Source organism: Acipenser ruthenus, chromosome 3 (genome assembly GCF_902713425.1).
Source record: "Acipenser ruthenus chromosome 3, fAciRut3.2 maternal haplotype, whole genome shotgun sequence".
In the NCBI taxonomy this organism is placed as follows: Eukaryota; Metazoa; Chordata; class Actinopteri; order Acipenseriformes; family Acipenseridae; genus Acipenser; species Acipenser ruthenus.
The window spans coordinates 95652270-95670786 of NC_081191.1; the positions used below are offsets into that span (position 1 = coordinate 95652270).

General features: G+C 38.5%; 1 protein-coding gene across 1 annotated transcript in view; it reads right to left on the reverse strand.

Annotated features, from left to right (window-relative positions):
• The window catches only part of LOC117394798 (receptor-type tyrosine-protein phosphatase N2), a 244129-nt gene that overhangs the window by 147577 nt on the left and 78035 nt on the right, over positions 1-18517 (reverse strand). The window contains exons 9-10 of the mRNA XM_059019205.1: positions 17991-18385; positions 8711-8797 (exon numbers count right to left, since the gene is read on the reverse strand). Of these exons, the coding sequence (XP_058875188.1) occupies positions 8711-8797; positions 17991-18385 (482 nt within the window). The remainder of the gene's footprint in view (positions 1-8710; positions 8798-17990; positions 18386-18517) is intronic.

The following is an 18517-nucleotide window of genomic DNA, read 5'->3' on the forward strand; positions in this document are numbered from 1 at the left end:
TAATGGGACCGCTAACCTAATATTTTGTTGCACAACCTTTAGAGGCAATCACTGCAATCAAACGTTTTCTGTAGCTCTCAATGAGAATTCTGCACCTGTTAACAGGTAGTTTGGCCCACTCTTCCTGAGCAAACTGCTCCAGCTGTCTCAGGTTTGATGGGTGCCTTCTCCAGACTGCAAGTTTCAGCTCTTTCCATAGATGTTTGATAGGATTCAGATCAGGACCCATAGAAGGCCACTTCAGAATAGTCCAATGTTTTGTTCTTATCCATTCTTGGGTGCTTTTAGCTGTGTGTTTTGGGTCATTATCCTGTTGGAGGACCCATGACCTGTGACTGAGACAGAGCTTTCTGACACTGGGCAGTATGTTTCACTCCAGAATGCCTTGATAGTCTTGAGATTTCATTGTGCCCTGCACAGATTCAAGGCACCCTGTGCCAGGCGCAGCAAAGCAGCCCCAAAACATAACCGAGCCTCCTCCATGTTTCACTGTAGGTATGGTGTTCTTTTCTTTGAAAGCTTCATTTTTTCGTCTGTGAACATAGAGCTGATGTGACTTGCCAAAAAACTCCAGTTTTGACTCATCTGTCCAAAGGACATTCTCCCAGAAGGATTGTGGCTTGTCAATATGCATTTTAGCAAATTCCAGTCTGGCTTTTTTTATGTTTTTCTGTCAAAAGTGGAGTCCTCCTGGGTCTTCTTCCATGGAGCCCACTTTCGCTCAAAAAGCGACGGATGGTGTGATCAGAAACTGACGTACCTTCACCTTGGAGTTCAGCTTGTATCTCTTTGGCAGTTATCCTTGGTTCTTTTTCTACCATTCGCACTATCCTTCTGTTCAATCTGGGGTCGATTTTCCTCTTTCGGCCGCACCCAGGGAGGTTGGCTACAGTTCCATGGACCTTAAACTTCTTAATCATATTTGCAACTGTTGTCACAGGAACATCAAGCTGCTTGGAGATGGTCTTGTAGCCTTTACCTTTGCCATGCTTGTCTATTATTTTCTTTCTGATCTCCTCAGACAACTCTGTCCTTTCTCTTTTCACAGCTTCTTTGCTTTATTGTATGACATACCAAAGACATGCAAGTATACATGATAAAATAGCTTTTAATTTCATCACTTTTCAGGAGGAATGAAGCATTATTTCAATGAGCTGTAAGGGTACCAACAAATTTGAGCACATCTGTATATATATATACAGGTAGTGGACTATGGTATCCCGCTCTGTGGAGTTCTCATCGGACCGTTTTTGATGAAACTGGCTGCTTTTTTTGCAGTTAATTGATCTGCAGTTGCTCGTCTGTTTTGCCTTGCACTTCGAATGAATGCATGAATATCATGATCCTGGAGCATGTGCTTCCACCCACTGTTGGCCTTTGCTGATGATGTCTTTCCCTCAGAGTTCCATGCCGACATCACCTTAGACACCGTTGCTCATGAAACATCAGCAAGTTGGGCTGTCTTGGTCACTGAAACTCCTGCCAAACACGCCCCAACAATCACCCCTCTTTCAAAGTCACTGAGGTCTCCACTTGCAGCCATGCTAGCCATAATTATAGGCAACCAGGCCTGTCCAGCATTTTTATACATGACCCTAAGCATGCTGAAAAGCACGAAAGCACGAAAAGTTACATTTTTGCTTCACTATATGTGCATTATAGAGAGGGAGTTATTTTATTTTGTATTTTAGTCAGATGTGTGCTGTTACACTAGTGATTGATGAGTATCTTGATTCTCAATGGGTATAGAGCTATTTGCTATTTTTGAATTCTCTCGCTCGCTCTCTGTCTCTCTCAATTCAATTCAATTCAATTCAATTCAATTCAATTCAATTCAAATATGTTTTACTGGCATGACTATATTACAAGTATTGGCAATAATAATACAACAATTAACTGGCATATATATGAACTAAACATTACTAAACATTAAACATTACTAAAACATGTCTTGTTCTCCTTATCCTTATCCTTCACCTTCTCTCTCTAACCTTTCACCCTCTCTTTTGCCCTCTCTTCTTCCTTCCTTCTCCCTCCCTCACCCTCTTCCTCCTCTCTCTCTATCTATCTATCTATCTATCTATCTATCTATCTATCTATCTATATATATATATATATATATACACACATAATTTCTAGGCCATGGTTGTAGGTCTTTTACAGTGAGTGTGCATAAACCACCATCTAGTGGGATAGTGTCACAAAGAGGTGTTTAATCATCACAAAGGTGTGAAAGGATCAAATGCCCTTTACTTGCTATTCTCAGAAATGTGAAGGAACAGCCAGAAGCCAAATGCAGCTCTTTCAAAAATATTTGGTTTTCTTAAATATTATTTCAATAGCCGGTGTCTAAGAAAAAGTAGAATATATATATATATTCTAGAATATATATATATATTCTTCTACTTTCATAAATAGGAAGGCATGCGCACAAGAAAACCAGCCATCAGGTAAATGTGACACCAAAAAAAGTCTCATGAACAGAAACTCTAAACAAAACACATTTAACAAAACAAAAGGCACAAGGGCCAAAACAAAAGGTTATTCAAAAGGTCACTCACAAACATAAACAAACACCGACGTAAATACAGTACAGTACAGAACACAAAACACATACCTTTACCAACATTCATTCTCACCATCACTAACCATTTCACCACCCGTGATTATTATTATTATTATTATTATTATTATTATTATTATTATTATTATTATTATTATTATTATTATTACACTATGTAACACAATTTTTGTTCCTGGGTAGTAAGTGTTATTTCCTAATTGCTTATGCCTCAAAAGTATAGAAAATGGCTATTATCCCCCACAAACTTTGCTTTTGTGACCAGGACAGTGATATTTTGAAATTTACCTATTTCCAATGAGAAAACGGGCGAATTTGTGTCTTTTCGTTCACATAAAGTCAGAAAAAACAACATATGAATTAACATGTATTTATACTAAAGTAATACAAAAATGACTACAAAAGATTTAGAAGCGAGTAGTTTTTCGAGATTTACGATTATACTGTAAATCACTTTCACGAATCAGCCCCCAAATGTAGTCTCCCATCATGTTCTCGTTATACGTTCAAAGTCCAGTATATCCTGGTGGAAGCGCTCGCCTTGCTCCTCCGACTACGCTCCCATGTTCTCCTTGAATTTATCAAGATGAGCATCAAGGATATGGACTTTGAGGGACATCCTACAGCCCATTGTGCCGTAGTTCTTCACCAGAGTCTCAACCAGCTCCACATAGTTTTCGGCCTTGTGATTGCCCAGGAAGCCCCGAACCACTGCGACAAAGCTGTTCCAAGCCGCTTTCTCCTTACTAGTGAGCTTCTTGGGGAATTCATTGCACTCCAGGATCTTCTTTATCTGTGGTCCGACAAAGACACCGGCTTTGACCTTTGCCTCAGACAGCTTAAGGAAGAAGTCTTGAAGGTACTTGAAGGCTGCCGACTCCTTATCTAGAGCTCTGACAAATTGTTTCATAAGGCCCAATTTGATGTGCAGTGGTGTCATCAGCACCTTCTGGGGGTCCACCAGTGGCTCCCACTTGACATTGTTCCTCCCCACAGAGAGCTCGGTCCACTGTGGCCAGTCCCGCCTGTGGTAGTGCGCCTTGGTGTCCCTGCTGTCCCAAAGGCAAAGATAGCAGGGAAACTTGGTAAAACCGCCTTGGAGACCCATCAGGAATGCCACCATTTTGAAGTCTCCTATGACCTTGATGCCATCTCAGAAAAATGCAGATATGTATCCACTTAGGCAGCTGGAACTAAACTGAACTGGTGGGCTTAAGGCCCCTGTATTTATACTACTATTTATATTACTTGAAAGTTCTAGAAAGTTCTAGAAGTTACTCCAAGTTTACTCAGCACTGAATCTATCTGGAATGTTCTGGAAAATAGGTCAATTTCAAAATATCACTGTCCTGGTCACAAAAGCAAAGTTTGTGGGGAATAATAACCATTTTCTATACTTTTGAGGCATAAGCAATTAGGAAATAACACTTACTACCCAGGAACCAAAAAAAAAAAAAAATGTGTTACACGGTGTTATTATTATTATTTATTTCTTAGCAGACGCCCTTGTCCAGGGCAACTTACAGTCGTAAACAAAAATACCACACAACTGTGACTGGAGCTTTAATTAATCATTGAAACATTTATTCAATTGACAGCTCCAGCCACATTCCCTTGTGTGTTTGCAGGGAAGATTTTAACTCCATCCCTGCCACCCAATACTCCCCATAAACAACCCTGTCCCTCGCCAGGCCTCTTGCCTGGCCACACTGCCACATCCTCTTTTAAAACATGGTGCAGCTTCTATATTATAAAAAAAGGCATTTTATTATTTTTTATGGATCTTGCTTGCTTGTGTTCATGCCAGCTGGATGTCAGAAAATAATTACCTTTCTTTCTACTGAGAATGCACTGAAAACTCAATATCCTTATAAGCTAATGCTTTCAACATCTTCCCTCCCTCCTACACAGTCTGAATTCTCCCCAGAATCCTACAGGGTAATTACAAAGTCTTAAGGAAGCGGGTTCAAGGAAAGTTCAGTGTCATGAGTGAAGGATTCTAGCTATCATCACGTGGGGACACAGTTTGTCAATAGTATATCAGCTACTGCATGTCACTAGCAGACTGGAACTGCAGATATGATATCTTATTCATGTGGGTTCTCTCAATACACATCTTGAGCCACAATCATAATGAATGTGAGGCTTGGGGGTCCAGTGGTTAAAGAAAGGGGCTTGATACAAGGAGGTTTCAATGGTACAATCCCAGCTCAGCCACTGACTCACTGTTTGTGATCCTGAACAAGTCACTTAACTTCCTTGTGCTCTGTCCTTCGGATGAGACGTAAAACCAAGGTTCTGTTGTTCACCCCTTAGTCTCTAAATAATTTTGGATAAAAGTGTCTGCTAAATAATGATAATAATAATAATAATAATAATAATAATAATAATAATAATAATAATAATAATAATAATAATAATAATGTGCAAAAGAGTGTGTTCAAGTTGGTCAAACTCCACTCTAATGAGGTTATTTATACTTAGTGCTTGGAGCCCCCTGGTGGCCACAACTGTACTGTTTCTAGAATGATTTCTTAGTCTTTACAGCCGTCCCCCCCTAAATCTGACATTTATAGTGCTCATATTATTTTAAATGAATAAATTACTGTGCTGAAATAACATTAATGTTTTCTCTGTACACATTACATTAAGTACAAATATACATGTGGCAGAGTGAGAGCTCTGCCTGTAAATAGTGTGGGTGTTTGTGTGTGTTGTGGTGGTAGTTGGCAGGGATGGGGTTAATTCCTGTCCCTGCCAAAGACATGTGAGAGTGTGGGTGCTCCTTATATCCTATAAAAGGACAGCTCAGGGCTCCATTAGGTAAGACTACCAGGGAGCTGGAACCAGAAAGGTACAGTGTCTGTGATCCACTTGTGAAAATAAATGTTGGGGTTTTTTGGACTGCGAAACCGCTTAGACCTGCAACAGTTCAGATAGCACTCCTGGAAGGAGTTAGGTTTTTGGTTTTGTTTTGGAGTTTAAAATAAACATACAGGCCTGCCCTGTTTAAAAAACCTTCCTGTGCTTGTGGAGTGCTGTTCCTTTTACACAAAAAGACAAGTGAAGACGGTCCTGCATGTGGCAAGCTCACCCCGGGTTTGTCACAATAAATCTGTACAGTAGGCCTATACAGTATACATAGTGTTCCTCGTTTTCAGTTTTTATCTTTAAAAAAATTCCAGGTATTTTTAGGAGTTTATTTTACATATATTAAAATAGGGATCAAATCGGTAAAAAATTGTTTGGTGGGGGAACCTCAGTATACACACTTTACATGTGGAATATGATGCATAGCAGTTCTGGTTTCTGATTAAGATTCATGTCCCTGGCATGTATGATAAAGCAGAATCTGTGCAAGTCGAAGCCACATTTTCCCAAGTTAGCTGGTACTTTGCGAACGTTTGGGCAATCGCTGTGCTGTCGGAAATAGTATCTACAGATGGTTTGAACATGACATTTCCATCAATGCATATAAGTTTACCAACTAAAGTATCACCATTTTCTGTCAAATATTTACGATATTTATGATTAAGATTGTCGGCTTAGGCAGTGTTTAACTGTCACACGAAGTCACCAATACATACCTCTCTGCAATAAACAGTGGCTGTCCAGCAAAGCACAGAGCTCTGACAAACTCATTAACACAGTCATTCTGCGCTCTCTTTTTATTAAAGCATGTGTCAAAGCAGGATACATGGATTGCTTGTCTCTCAGTTCACTTTCTTGTTTTAGTTTAATGTGTTGCTTATTTTTCAGTATGTTCTTTTATTGTCAGAATGAACATGTACCTCAGTACAGCAGTATTTGCAGCACTGTGCATCCTCTGCCTCATCTGACCCACTTCTGCTATTTTTGATTTTTGTATGCTTCAAAGTATTCGTTTTCTTTTGAATAGTCATAAACTGATTTACGTTTTCTCCCCATTCCTCATTGTGTATTTCCTAGAAAACAGTACTGGGAAAATATTGAAGAGTAGACAGAAGTCGGGTATAAATCAGTAAAAACCGACATCCAGTTTTAAAAAAATCTTTTAATTTTTTATGTAAAATTAGTAGTAAACCAGAAACACGGAACACTAAGTATACATTACAGCAGTAAAATCAAATGAATACCTAGCACACTTTCTTTTTACTTTAGCCTATAGGCTACCGGTAACCCAAAGTAAATCATGCTGCTGCACTGTACACATTACTGTACAATGTGGAAATAATAAAATATTATTTTAAATTGAAACTAAATTGAACACATTTTTTTTTTTTACCATAGCCTACTGAGTACACATTTAACATAAAATAGATAATGGTGCTGCATTGACACATTATGATACTATACAGTGCCTTATATATACTGCACACACTTTACAAAAATAAATCCTTTTTAAATCTACATAGAAAATGTTACAGTGCTCGTGTGGATGCAAGGCCTGCAGCCTGCCTGCTACTTTTGTTCTACCAGTTATCTGAGTCGAAAGTGTGCCTGTATTAACGAGGGACTACTGTACCTATGGTGTGAATTCCTCATTGTGAAATGAGCTTCCTCTGACTGATATATTATCAGTTTTATTAATATATAATAGTTAAAATAAGTGGAACTGGAAATGAATGATCATTGGCATGTTTAAAGCTTCATTTAACTGTGTTTTCTGTAACCACTTCCCCCAGGACCTCACATTTTTACTGTCTTGGGAAGCATTGGAGGCCTCAGCTGTATGCACGTTACACACCTTGCGTACCATTGGTTTGCAACATTGTGGCTTTATAAGTGTGGACTTGCATATAATCTTGTGCGATCGGTTGAAGCAAAACTGACATTTTAAACTTATAGGATTGTACTGTTTATTTAGTGGTAGTAATGACCAAACGGAAGCAGAAGTTTGGTTGAAGCATTGGCACTAAAGGTGGTGAGCCAGAAAATTTGTTGGCAGCACTGAATGCTAGTCCTGCATTATCTGAATTCTGCTGCTCTTCCAGGATTGAGCACAGTAAGTGCACATTTATATAAGTTTCATTTGTGTTTTAATTTGATCAGTGTCTTATATTAAAAGTTGTTATTATTACTATTCATCGTTTTTTTTAAACTGTCTGTTTTGTCACAACGTGTAAGATAAAGTTTGTTCATACATCATGTTTAGGCAGTGAGTAACAATTGCATTAGTTGTAGTGTTTGTGAGAGTAAATGACTAGAAATGGAACCAGCATAACAGATTTGTGAGCTAGTTTTACCCCTAGTTTAAGTCTATATTTCAAATAGGTTTATTTGTACCTTTTATTGTTGTTGTGGACTATTTGGCTGTCACTGTAGTTGCTGTTCTGTCTCGATGGCAGTGCGCTGTGTTTATTCATTTTTCGAAAGGGAAACGGTGAAGCAATTTGATTGCAGGTTTCTAATGTAAGGTGCTGTGAAACTCAGGAAAGAACACAAGCGCAGAACTCTGAAACACTACAGCGTTACCAGCATAAGATGGGATGTCAGTGTGGTTCAGTTGTGTGTACCATGTGAAAGACCTCTGGGGGCGCTCTTGTTTATCCTGTAATATCCCAGCGTATGAATTTATGAAATGAAGAAATTGTGATTCAGTTTGATCGTTCTCTGACATCATATTTGAGGTCATGTATTTATCATTTGCAGAACCTTTCCCTTCTATGATATTTGCAAACGTTCTGAATAGTTTTGAGCATCACGCTGAAAGGTTGCTGTTTAATTAGTGTCATCATAACATTGTATTTATGCAGTCGAATTTACAGTCCAGTCCATGGTGTGCTTGTTAGATCCGTTACAGGCATAACAGATTTTCTGATTGTCATCACTGAGCAGTCAAGGAGAGCCACTGGTAGCCATGGTGATAACGTTTGCATCACTTATCAGATTGAGGAAGTGCACAAGAAACTAGAAGTTCTTGTAGCCTCGGTAAGGCTTAACATAACATAACAGTTCAAAGCACTTTCCATGGGCAAAGGACAAAAACTAATAAAACTAGCAGCGGCATGATGCAAACATCAAGGTACAGTATGGGGGAAATGACTTCAAGTTGTATTAAAATACATATTGTTTTGCATATTGCAAAGAAGACCACATTGCTGAACACCTCAATAAGATACAAGGCAAAATGCAAAAGGGGTTACATACTCAACATCGACAAAATCCTTCATCTGCAGCTTCAGGTGATGCGCCAAAACCTCCATTAGGTGCAGGCCCGTGTCTGTGTCAAGAGTACTGTCAGGAGGAAGAGAAAGAATGAAGCGTTAAATGAAACCCAGCCAGACTTGCCGGGCTAGTTGTCACCTTGGCTTCTGTAGCCTGTAAGCAACGACACATTATATTCCTGTCACATACTGAGCTGTGGATCGAGGGAATTGGGATCAGGTGCTTCTTCAGGCATGATGAATCACCTGCATTTTACAGCAATAAGACAAACAATAAGGTGCAAATGGAATTGTTATGAAGTGTAATGGTTCAGTGATGCAGCCATGGTTCACCTCAGCCCACTCTCCAAGTAAAAATGCACAGGGAATCTACCTCGCTAAAGTGCAGCAGCCTGTATAAATAGCACACAGGCATTCTCCAAAAAAGACCTTTTTTTTTTTTTTTAAATGAGATCCCGGCAACAGCCTTTTCCACTTTAAAATGCAGTTGAGCTCTGCTGTAAACTGACATGTTTAAAATTCATTAAAAAAATAATACCACTGGTGGAAAGGCAAGCTATGTTTAGTAAATATGGCAATATGTTGTCAGTAAGCTTTTGTTGTATCAAGTCTTAAAAAACAGCTATCTAGCATGATCCAGGCATTTTTGTCCTTTATTGCATATAAAAAAAAATTCAATGTCTCTGCATCTGACACTTGGGGAATCTGAAACCATTTGAGTAATCTTGGGGAATCTGAAACCAGTGAATAATTATTCACTTGTAGTGTTACTGTTTTTCATTTCTATAAAATTATCTGTGAGTGTTCACTGTGGCTAACAGGAAAGATATAATGTCTAATTCCACGAGAAAATAATAAAACACATGAATATTATTATAATATTATAATATTATATTATCCTAATATAAAGCTTGCGGTTTGTTTGACAGCTTGCACACACATTGCTTCTACAGTAACACATGTATAATAACATATTTATTATTGACAGTTTGGGAAAACAGCTAATTGTTCTCAAACATGCGTTAATGAACATTCCAGGGTTCATTAACGGGGTTTGGGGGCATGAATACATTAACCCATTAAGTGCCATTGTCCTCATTTGAGGACAGGCTACTATGCCATTTTTTGAAGCATTTTTAACTGATTTGAATTTTCATTTAACTATATTATTATGATACTGTAACTTACTCTAATTTTGTTAACCGAAAAAGTGAAGTCATAATGTAATACATCAAATTACATAAATAAAGCTTGTGTTCTGATTTTTTCAAAAATTCATTTGGTACTTAATGGGTTAATGCCAAGTAAATTATGGTTGGGTCGCCTATACCTGAACAAACAAACGGACATTTCTCTGATCACTGCACTCTCAATTCTGCACAGTTTGTATTGCGTTTGACATGCTTTAGCATTACATTGTATTTGTTTGTGTTGTAAACTATCCAATGAAAATATTTCCTTGAACATTACATAGTGCTACTGTATCTAAAATCAAACATTTTAAGATACGCTAAACTGCTTTATTAGCTGAGGCCACAAGAGGGAGCCGGTACCTCGCTAAATGAAACCACAGGCGACTGTACCAACACCAACACTAATGTATTACGATAGAAATGCCATTTTAGGTACCGATTCAAATACCTGGTTAACAGTTGGATGAATAAAGTTTAAACTAAAGAAGCCTTTACCAGTAACTTTCAACACGATCGATGACACCGGTACTGCAGTGTGGTACTGCAAGGTAAGAAACACATTTTTTAAAATAAATAATAAACCCAGTGTTTACAGAAGGGTTGTCTTGTTGCTTGTTGTTGTGTAAATTACTACTTGGTCTGAATGTGTGTTCACTGGGATTGTGTCCTTGTGCAAGAACCCCTTTTGAAATCTAACAAAGATGTACCCATTTTAAAATTACAGTTGAATTAAAAAAAAAAATAACATTAATAATAACAATATCACTGTTTTGGGGCCTTGTGGTATTTTACGTCCATGAATGACAACTCAGTCATGAGAAGCACAACAAATGCCCTCAAAGTGACTATTGATATTTCACATTCATGGGATTATTTTAATTTTATATTTTGAAAATTAGAGCCAAACTCTTTCCACCCATCTCTCTTGCCTTGTTTTTCAGGAGGCGTGAAATCTAAACCTGGTAATTCACTGTAGACACCCCTACAAAACCAGCTTCTTATTCCAGACTATGAAGACCACTGGAAATGACTGGATCACACCAAGCTGCCAATAACACAACTGCACTATCAATTGAAAACATTGTGGGGAGGCCCTGTGCTTTCACTCTAAATACACAAACCAGCAAAATAAAACACTTAACCAAAAGTGTTTCACTTGTGCTGAAAGTAACAAGCTACTGTACAGGGATCGCCATTCATATGAAGATCCGACCAGTAAACACTCGTAAATATTAGTAAAAGGTTAACTGGATTATGCTGGTCTTCAGTTTTATTTATAGACAGGTTAGCTCGTGGCTTTGGAAGTATTTTTTCTTTCTTTACATTTAGCTGATTGGCTTTGGAGGAGAATAACAGTGCTTGAACTTGTTCATATTCTGGGGTTCCCTTACAGAACATATAATATGAGAAAAAGAGAATATTTACAGCATGAGATCTCTTAAGGTGTAATGGGACTCATAGGATCACCGCCACGACACTCTGCTACCAGATACATGTGTGCAACATAGCCCATTGAATATCACGTTATTGTGTGTTACACTGATCACTCACAGTTGTAATAATAATAATAATAATAATAATAGTAATAATAATAATAATAATAATAATAATAATAATAATAATAATAATAATTCAGTTATGTTATGAAAGTCCCATGTATTTACTTTCAAAGAACACAGCATAGTCATCTCTGCTACTGATTTCAAGATGATTTTCAGACAACATTGATGAATAACTGAAATTAAACTCTATAGAAACTGTTGAAATGACTATCACTTTACATATTTCTAATGGGTTTTTACTTTGCAACCTTGTTACATAAAATGTGCATTTATAATAGTTGTGAATTTTCTTAATTCGTGCCTCGAGATGTTTTGGAGCATTTAATTATATAAAAGAGTATTGCAGCTTGACAGCTTTATTGTTCAACATAATGTGTTTAACAGTTAAGAAGGTTAAAACCCTTTTTAAAGCCTCTGATGACAAAATTACAAAACAACACTTTTAAACGTCTAACAGAGTTGGTAAAATTGACAATATCTGTTAAACAAATGGGTTGCTACAGAAACGTATCACAAACCTTTGCAGAAAAAAAGTTTACATTAAAATCTTATTGAAAAGAGGTTTGATTTAATATGAAAAGCTTTAAAAAGAAAAAAAAGAAAAAAGTATAAGATACAGCACACCTATACATTCTAAAATGTGCTCCTAAACACCTAGGATGTTTGCATGTTAATCATGAATCCAACTACCAACCGCTTCGCTGCTCTGAAATTGTTTACAATGTATCATGCAGGAGAAGCTGATGTTAACTAAAATCCTTTGGTTAGCTTAGTGTATGTGTGTTTTTTTTCATTCAAACAAATGCAGTTCTACTTGTAGTTTGGTAAATTCTACCAAGAAACAAGAAAATAATAACTTTTATCTGTCATTTTTATTTAGCAGGGAGGGATTTTTTTTGCTGAAGTGTCTTATAGTAAACAGTGGAAGTAAGCCATGAGAGACTTGCCACGTAAATTGCCTTTTCTGAACCTGTCATTTTTTTCTGCCGCTCAGAACCGATGTAAGTCCTAAGGATTGCTTCATTATCAACTCCCAAAGGTCAAGAAGAGCACAGGAAAGGTGACCTCTCGTTCTTTCTGGTGACAGCCGGCCTGCCATTTTGTCTGAGCTCTTCACTAGCATTAAGTCATTCTCCTAGTGTGGCATTATCTTTCTGTCTCCAGACTTTCAATTACAACTTTCTGTAGTGATAGTAGACTTCATTCTCTGCTGATGCTTCAACAAAAGAACAGCATAATTAATTATGCAATAATAAATAAATAAATAAAATACCATTTCCACTTTAGAAAAGAATAATAATAATAATTGTAAAATGACTGAGGGTTGTCTAGGTTATTTATAAATAATGGTTATTTCCCAGAACCCAACCTAGCGCTGACAGCGTCTCTCAGGTCATTCAGTCAAGTACTTCCATTCGTTATATTGTTTCAAACTAGTTAAACTTGTACATTCTCAGGCAACCAAACCGATATCTTGTTTCAGGTCTGCCAATAGTAGTGACTTATTTCAATCATGGAAACAAAGCAAATACATTGTTTGTGTTAAGTTTACACAGCAGTTAATTCATTTGCAGTTGCACGTGATACACGCAGACACACCCACACACAGCACTAGCAACACAACTAGGGAAAGGAAATACACACATGCACACACACATACAGATACAGAAGTGGCACTCCTGTTGTTATGCTGCTCTCCATATACTGTACGTAAATATTTTTACTTGAAATAATTCCTGTGAAAATAAATTGCTACAGTTCTCGTGAAAATAAATGTTCCTAATTATTTATAGTAAAGTTGTATTTTGTATTGTTTTCACTACAGAACAGCCTCAGGCTGAAGTCAAGCAGCATAAATATTTACCAGAGCTCAGCTCTATCTAGAATATTGCGGCTCACAAGAATAGAAAAAAACTGCCTAGAAGTAGATGCTCTGTGCATTGAATGTTAAGGGTTAGGGTTCGGGTTATCTTCGGTTCAGAGAATGAAGGCGTGCAGTTCGGCGGTTTCAGATCACATGATGCAGACTGATTGGTTATGCTGTCCTGTTGTTGCACTGCAATCCATATTTATTTATTTTTAGAAGCTGCAAGAGCTTGTAACTCTGGCACAATTTTTTTGTATTGAACATTTTAATGCTATAGTGCTGCTTTGGATGTTAATTTAATATTTCCTGTTGTGTTTTCACACAATTTCTTACTTGCAGAGATTATGTAAAGCCCTTTATTTTACTGTTGATTTCACACATTTATATATTTTCTAAATGCAGCGACTTTTGTTTTAGCATTTTTCACCTACAAATTTTGTACTGCACACTGCAGCACTGGACACATGTAATGTTTGTTATGTGAAAAGATTTGAAATGACAAAACAGTGCACATACTGCAGCAGCTTTGAATTGCATTTCACCAGTCAGTAAATATGTTAACTGCACTTCTTGATTCTTTAGCGTGACTGTGTGCTGTGCTCTACCTTTGAATGTTAAGCATGCTTAATTGTAAATGTAATCTATTTACCTAAATTACAGGAATAATGCCAGTAAGTTCGCCGTCCGTGACATACATCCCCCACCACAGTTGCAAATACAGAATTAGAGTGACTGTATCATTATAATGACAAAGTAGATTGGGTGTAAGAAGTGTCACATAACAACATAAAAAAAGCTACAAACCTGAGGAGGCCATTCATCCCACTGATGCTCATCCTAGTTCATAACCACTACTGCAATTATTCCCATAACATTCATTCCCAGAATGTCCTTGACAACGTTAATTTCAACCGGATAAACACCTTGCTTGGTTTACATAACTTTACATAAGTGTAACATATGAAGGGACTGAGAGGCCACTCCATAGACTATGTTACTCCCAGTAACGTGTGCTTAACATACAGACAGACAGGCAGGCAAGCAGACAGTGTGCTTCCATGCACCCCCAGCTATTCTTAATAATTTGTGCTAAAGAATGCCTGTTTTGAGATGAGAGGGTTAGTCAAGCAGTATGAGTGTGATACAAAGCAATCCTGCACATGTCTGTTCAATGGCTGTGCCAGCCGTTCTCATTGAGACGCTCAGAGTCCTAATACAATACCTATGAGAAGGTGACCTGCTCTTCCCTGGGAACTCGTCTGGCATCTATAAACACCAGTTTCTTCAGCACAGCAGCAAAGTGACGTCCGATCCTGTTAGACAGCTGAAGGGCAAACTTGCTGACAGGTCCCCAGATAAGGTTACAAAGGGATCTGTTAGGGCACTAAATGAAGCCTGCTATAGTAGATATTGAGTTGATGAGTCGATACAGTGGATATTAACCGAAAACTAAGGGCACAGTAGAAAGCCTACAGTCTCTGGGAGCATGTTGCTGTGTATGACGTCCTCCAATATTTATTCATTTTATTAATCTTCATTTTGGACTACTCTCTGCTGTGTGTTACGATGTGACTTGTACATTTTAATCTTTATACATTTAAACTTTTGTTTCCCTTTTTGGATTGTTTTACAGTTAAAGGTGAAGAAGAACTAATCATGAATATATATATATATATATATATATAAGAAATAAAAGACTTGCATAAAATGTAACAATTCATAGTCAATTATTATTTCCTTTTTTTGTATGTAATGCACTGATGGTATTGCACAAAACATCAATATTGAGCTCTTCTAAGCTACCAGCCGATTTAATGTTCATTTCATAATTTAGTAATCCCCACATCTAATGGATTTCTTTTTCCTTTCTAGCAGGTATTTCTTGGAAATCTGGTAGAAATTGGGATAACAATTTGCCTGCTGATCACCATTGACCATTGAAAATAATTCTGAAGCAACCACTAAAACAGATGAACTGTGAAGTGACGAGTGAAATGAAGAGCTTGAATAACAGCTTCCACAAAAGAAAGCAGCAGTCAAAGGAATCCTGCAATATTTCTATGGGTGCAGTGTGACAGACATTGCATTGTTACTGGGAGCATCACAGTCTAACCCCTCTTGCAAGACCAGGGCACCCAAGCAAGACTTCTGGAAAGCAGGATCCTGTTATTAAGGGAATATCAATCTCTGATTGTTTCAGAACGCCTGGATATCTGAATGTGCAAGCCAATGGATATCAAAGAATATCACAATGATTGGTAATTAGTTATGCCCCCCTTATGCTGTGTGTAAGAGGCTCAGTATTTGATATGTATAATGTATGGTAATACAGTAGTAACTATGCTATACTTTTACTTTGGCCCCCATGCCATTTGTTTTCTGAGTGTTTTGTTTTGTTTAAACTGTTTGTTTTGTTTAATAAAAGCTGAGCATCGTAGCGTTTCAGTTTGCCCCGCCATTACTTGTTTTGAGTCTGTGTTTCTGGTCTGATGTCACCCTCTCCAAAGCCACCTGTTCACACATCCATTTGGAGTTTTGACGTGAGGTCTCAGGTACATTTTTCAGTTTACATTGCATATGCAATACGACCTCAAAACTCTTTATTAATCCTCTTTCATTTAAAGATGTAACAACCAGGATTTTGAAAAAAAAAATTCTCACATTTTTAATTTGTATGACACTGTTCTCACAAGTCCAGTTGATATTTTTAATTTGTATGACACCGTTCTCACAAGCCCAGTTTTGTTTTGCGGATGATCTCTTTCCTGTGTCACAGATAATAGGTCCCCCCCGATCTGAGGCTTACACGTGCATTCCTGCTGCGTATACAGGAGGAAACTACAATATACGTAGTCAGGTGTAACACAGGAAGTAAATGGGGAGAGCGCTTTACAAGTAAAATGTGCAAAAGCTCAACAGCAAGAATGTAAGATTGGTGTTCTGTTACTGACAGGAATGTAAGATTGGTGTTATGTTACTGAGAACACCAGTCGGCACTCGGCCAATTGTGCGCCACCCCCTGGGAACCCCCGGTCACGGTCGGCAATGACATAGCCTGGATTTGAACCTGTGATCTTCAGGCTAGAAGGAGAATCCTGCACTCCACGCGGAGTGCCTTTACTAGATGCAACACTCGGGAGCCCCTCAATTTTGTATCAGAATGCTGATGTTGTATTGAAGACCACATGTGATACTGATCTACCATAGCTGCTGCTCCACAGATAGATCAATCACCCTCAGGATTGAAAATCAGAGGATTGCACCCAGCTTGTATAGCAATGCCCGTTAGTGCAGCATCTGCAAACGCTATGCTGTTAGAGAAATATGTTCTAAACAAGCAGACAAAAATATCTGCTGTGTGGATTTCAGCAATCCTAATACCATGGGTAGAGTCCAACCCTTTCTTACAAATAAACACCAAAAAAACATCCCTTCCCCAGTGTGACAGGATTGAAAGGAGTCCCTGTTGTAATTCGCCCTCCCGACCACCGGCAGCGCTGTGTAGGGTTGACCGTGATTGGGTCAGGAGGCTGAACTCTGACCATACAGGAAGTTCCGGGTTGGGCGGCCATCTTGGCCCAAGGTGGAACCATGCGGCCGTCAGGTCCCATCATTGCAATCAGCTGTGCTGTTCTCGTCGATTGGCTGACGTGAGGCAGCGTGCTGATTGCAGGGGTGGGACTTGGCAGTATTTAAGCAGTATGGTTTTGCCATTCGGGTCCCCTGTCCTGAACTGAAAACATGTGCTGTGCTTTGTTGTTGTTTTGTTTTTATCAAACTGCTGTAATTCGCAGAAGCTTGAAACTTTAAGAAACTTTGGTGGATTGCCGCAGTGGAGGAAACCCAGGACAAGCCAGTAATCCGTGGAAGGGGGCCAAGAGGCGGTGAGAGGAAACCCACTGCAGTAGCACGGAGAAACCCAGTGCTTCCTTTATTGTTTTGTAACGAGACGTTTTTGTTTATTCTTTTTATTTGAAACCTGAGTTTACCATCGCTGGTATTCCAGGTGGTTTTCTTGTTTATTTTCTGCAATGCTGGACTGTTCTATTTTTGTTTGTTAAAATAAAATCCTGCCTGTTACCATTGATGGTACAGGGCTCCAAGGACTAAACGACACTTCCGGCTCCTGTGTGCTGTCATTTCTGGTCCTTCCCTAAAGCTCCAACCAATACCCTCCCACACCCAGCCATCTGTGAACAGGCAAAACAAACTGTCACTCTGCCTATTGAAAAAAGTTTCAACTGAATGTTGTTTTGAAATACTGATTATGGTTCACCCACCTCCAACATTTAATTCTATCCTTAAAGAAAAAATCAATCACCCTTTGCTGGAATAATTCAAAATTGAACAGTGGAATATAACTGAACTGTGGTCATCAGCTTTGTAGCTCAACATGTTTCTTAAAAATGAAATGATTTGAACCTAGAACGGAATTGAGCACCACTGCTTAAGACAATGCCAGCAGTATAGAATTTAGAAACACTAAAAATAAATACTTTCATGATGTGTGCATTTCTTTCGAAAGCATATTTAGTTTACATGCCCTACAGTACATGTGGTTTGCAAGAATCATTTGTAGTGGTTTTCATGCAGGTATTCTTTTCTAAATGGATAAACAACATAATGAAGACAATCCCTTACTCTTTGTCTGTCACGATGTATCCATACTGTTTCTTGCCCACAGATTCCACATCGAGTCGCAGCTCCTCCTCAAACTTCATGTCTTTCTTGTGGGGCTTGGCATAGATGGAATTGGCTGGCTCCACAGCCTCTTGAATCCAGCGCTGCAGTTCAGCCACCTCCTTGGAGTCCTCCTCTCCCTCTTCTTTCTTCTCCACAGACAGATACTTCAAGGTGGTTTTGCTCCTCACGTTTTCCACCCCGATTTCTTTCTTCTCGATGTCGGGCTCATCCGAAGCTTCCAATCTCTCTGTCTCCTTGCCGTGGCTTTCCGCCAACACGGAATCCAGTTCTGGGGCTTCAGTGCTGGCGGTCTTGTCCAGATACTCAATCAGTTTTGCAACTAAGCTCTTGTCCTGCAATCAGATGGTCTGATTTAAGTAATGACTCAGTTACCAAGCACAGAAATGTTCCAATTACTTCCAAAACTCATGCAATAGATTATTTATGAAAACATAGACTAGACAACACCACTACATTATACATAT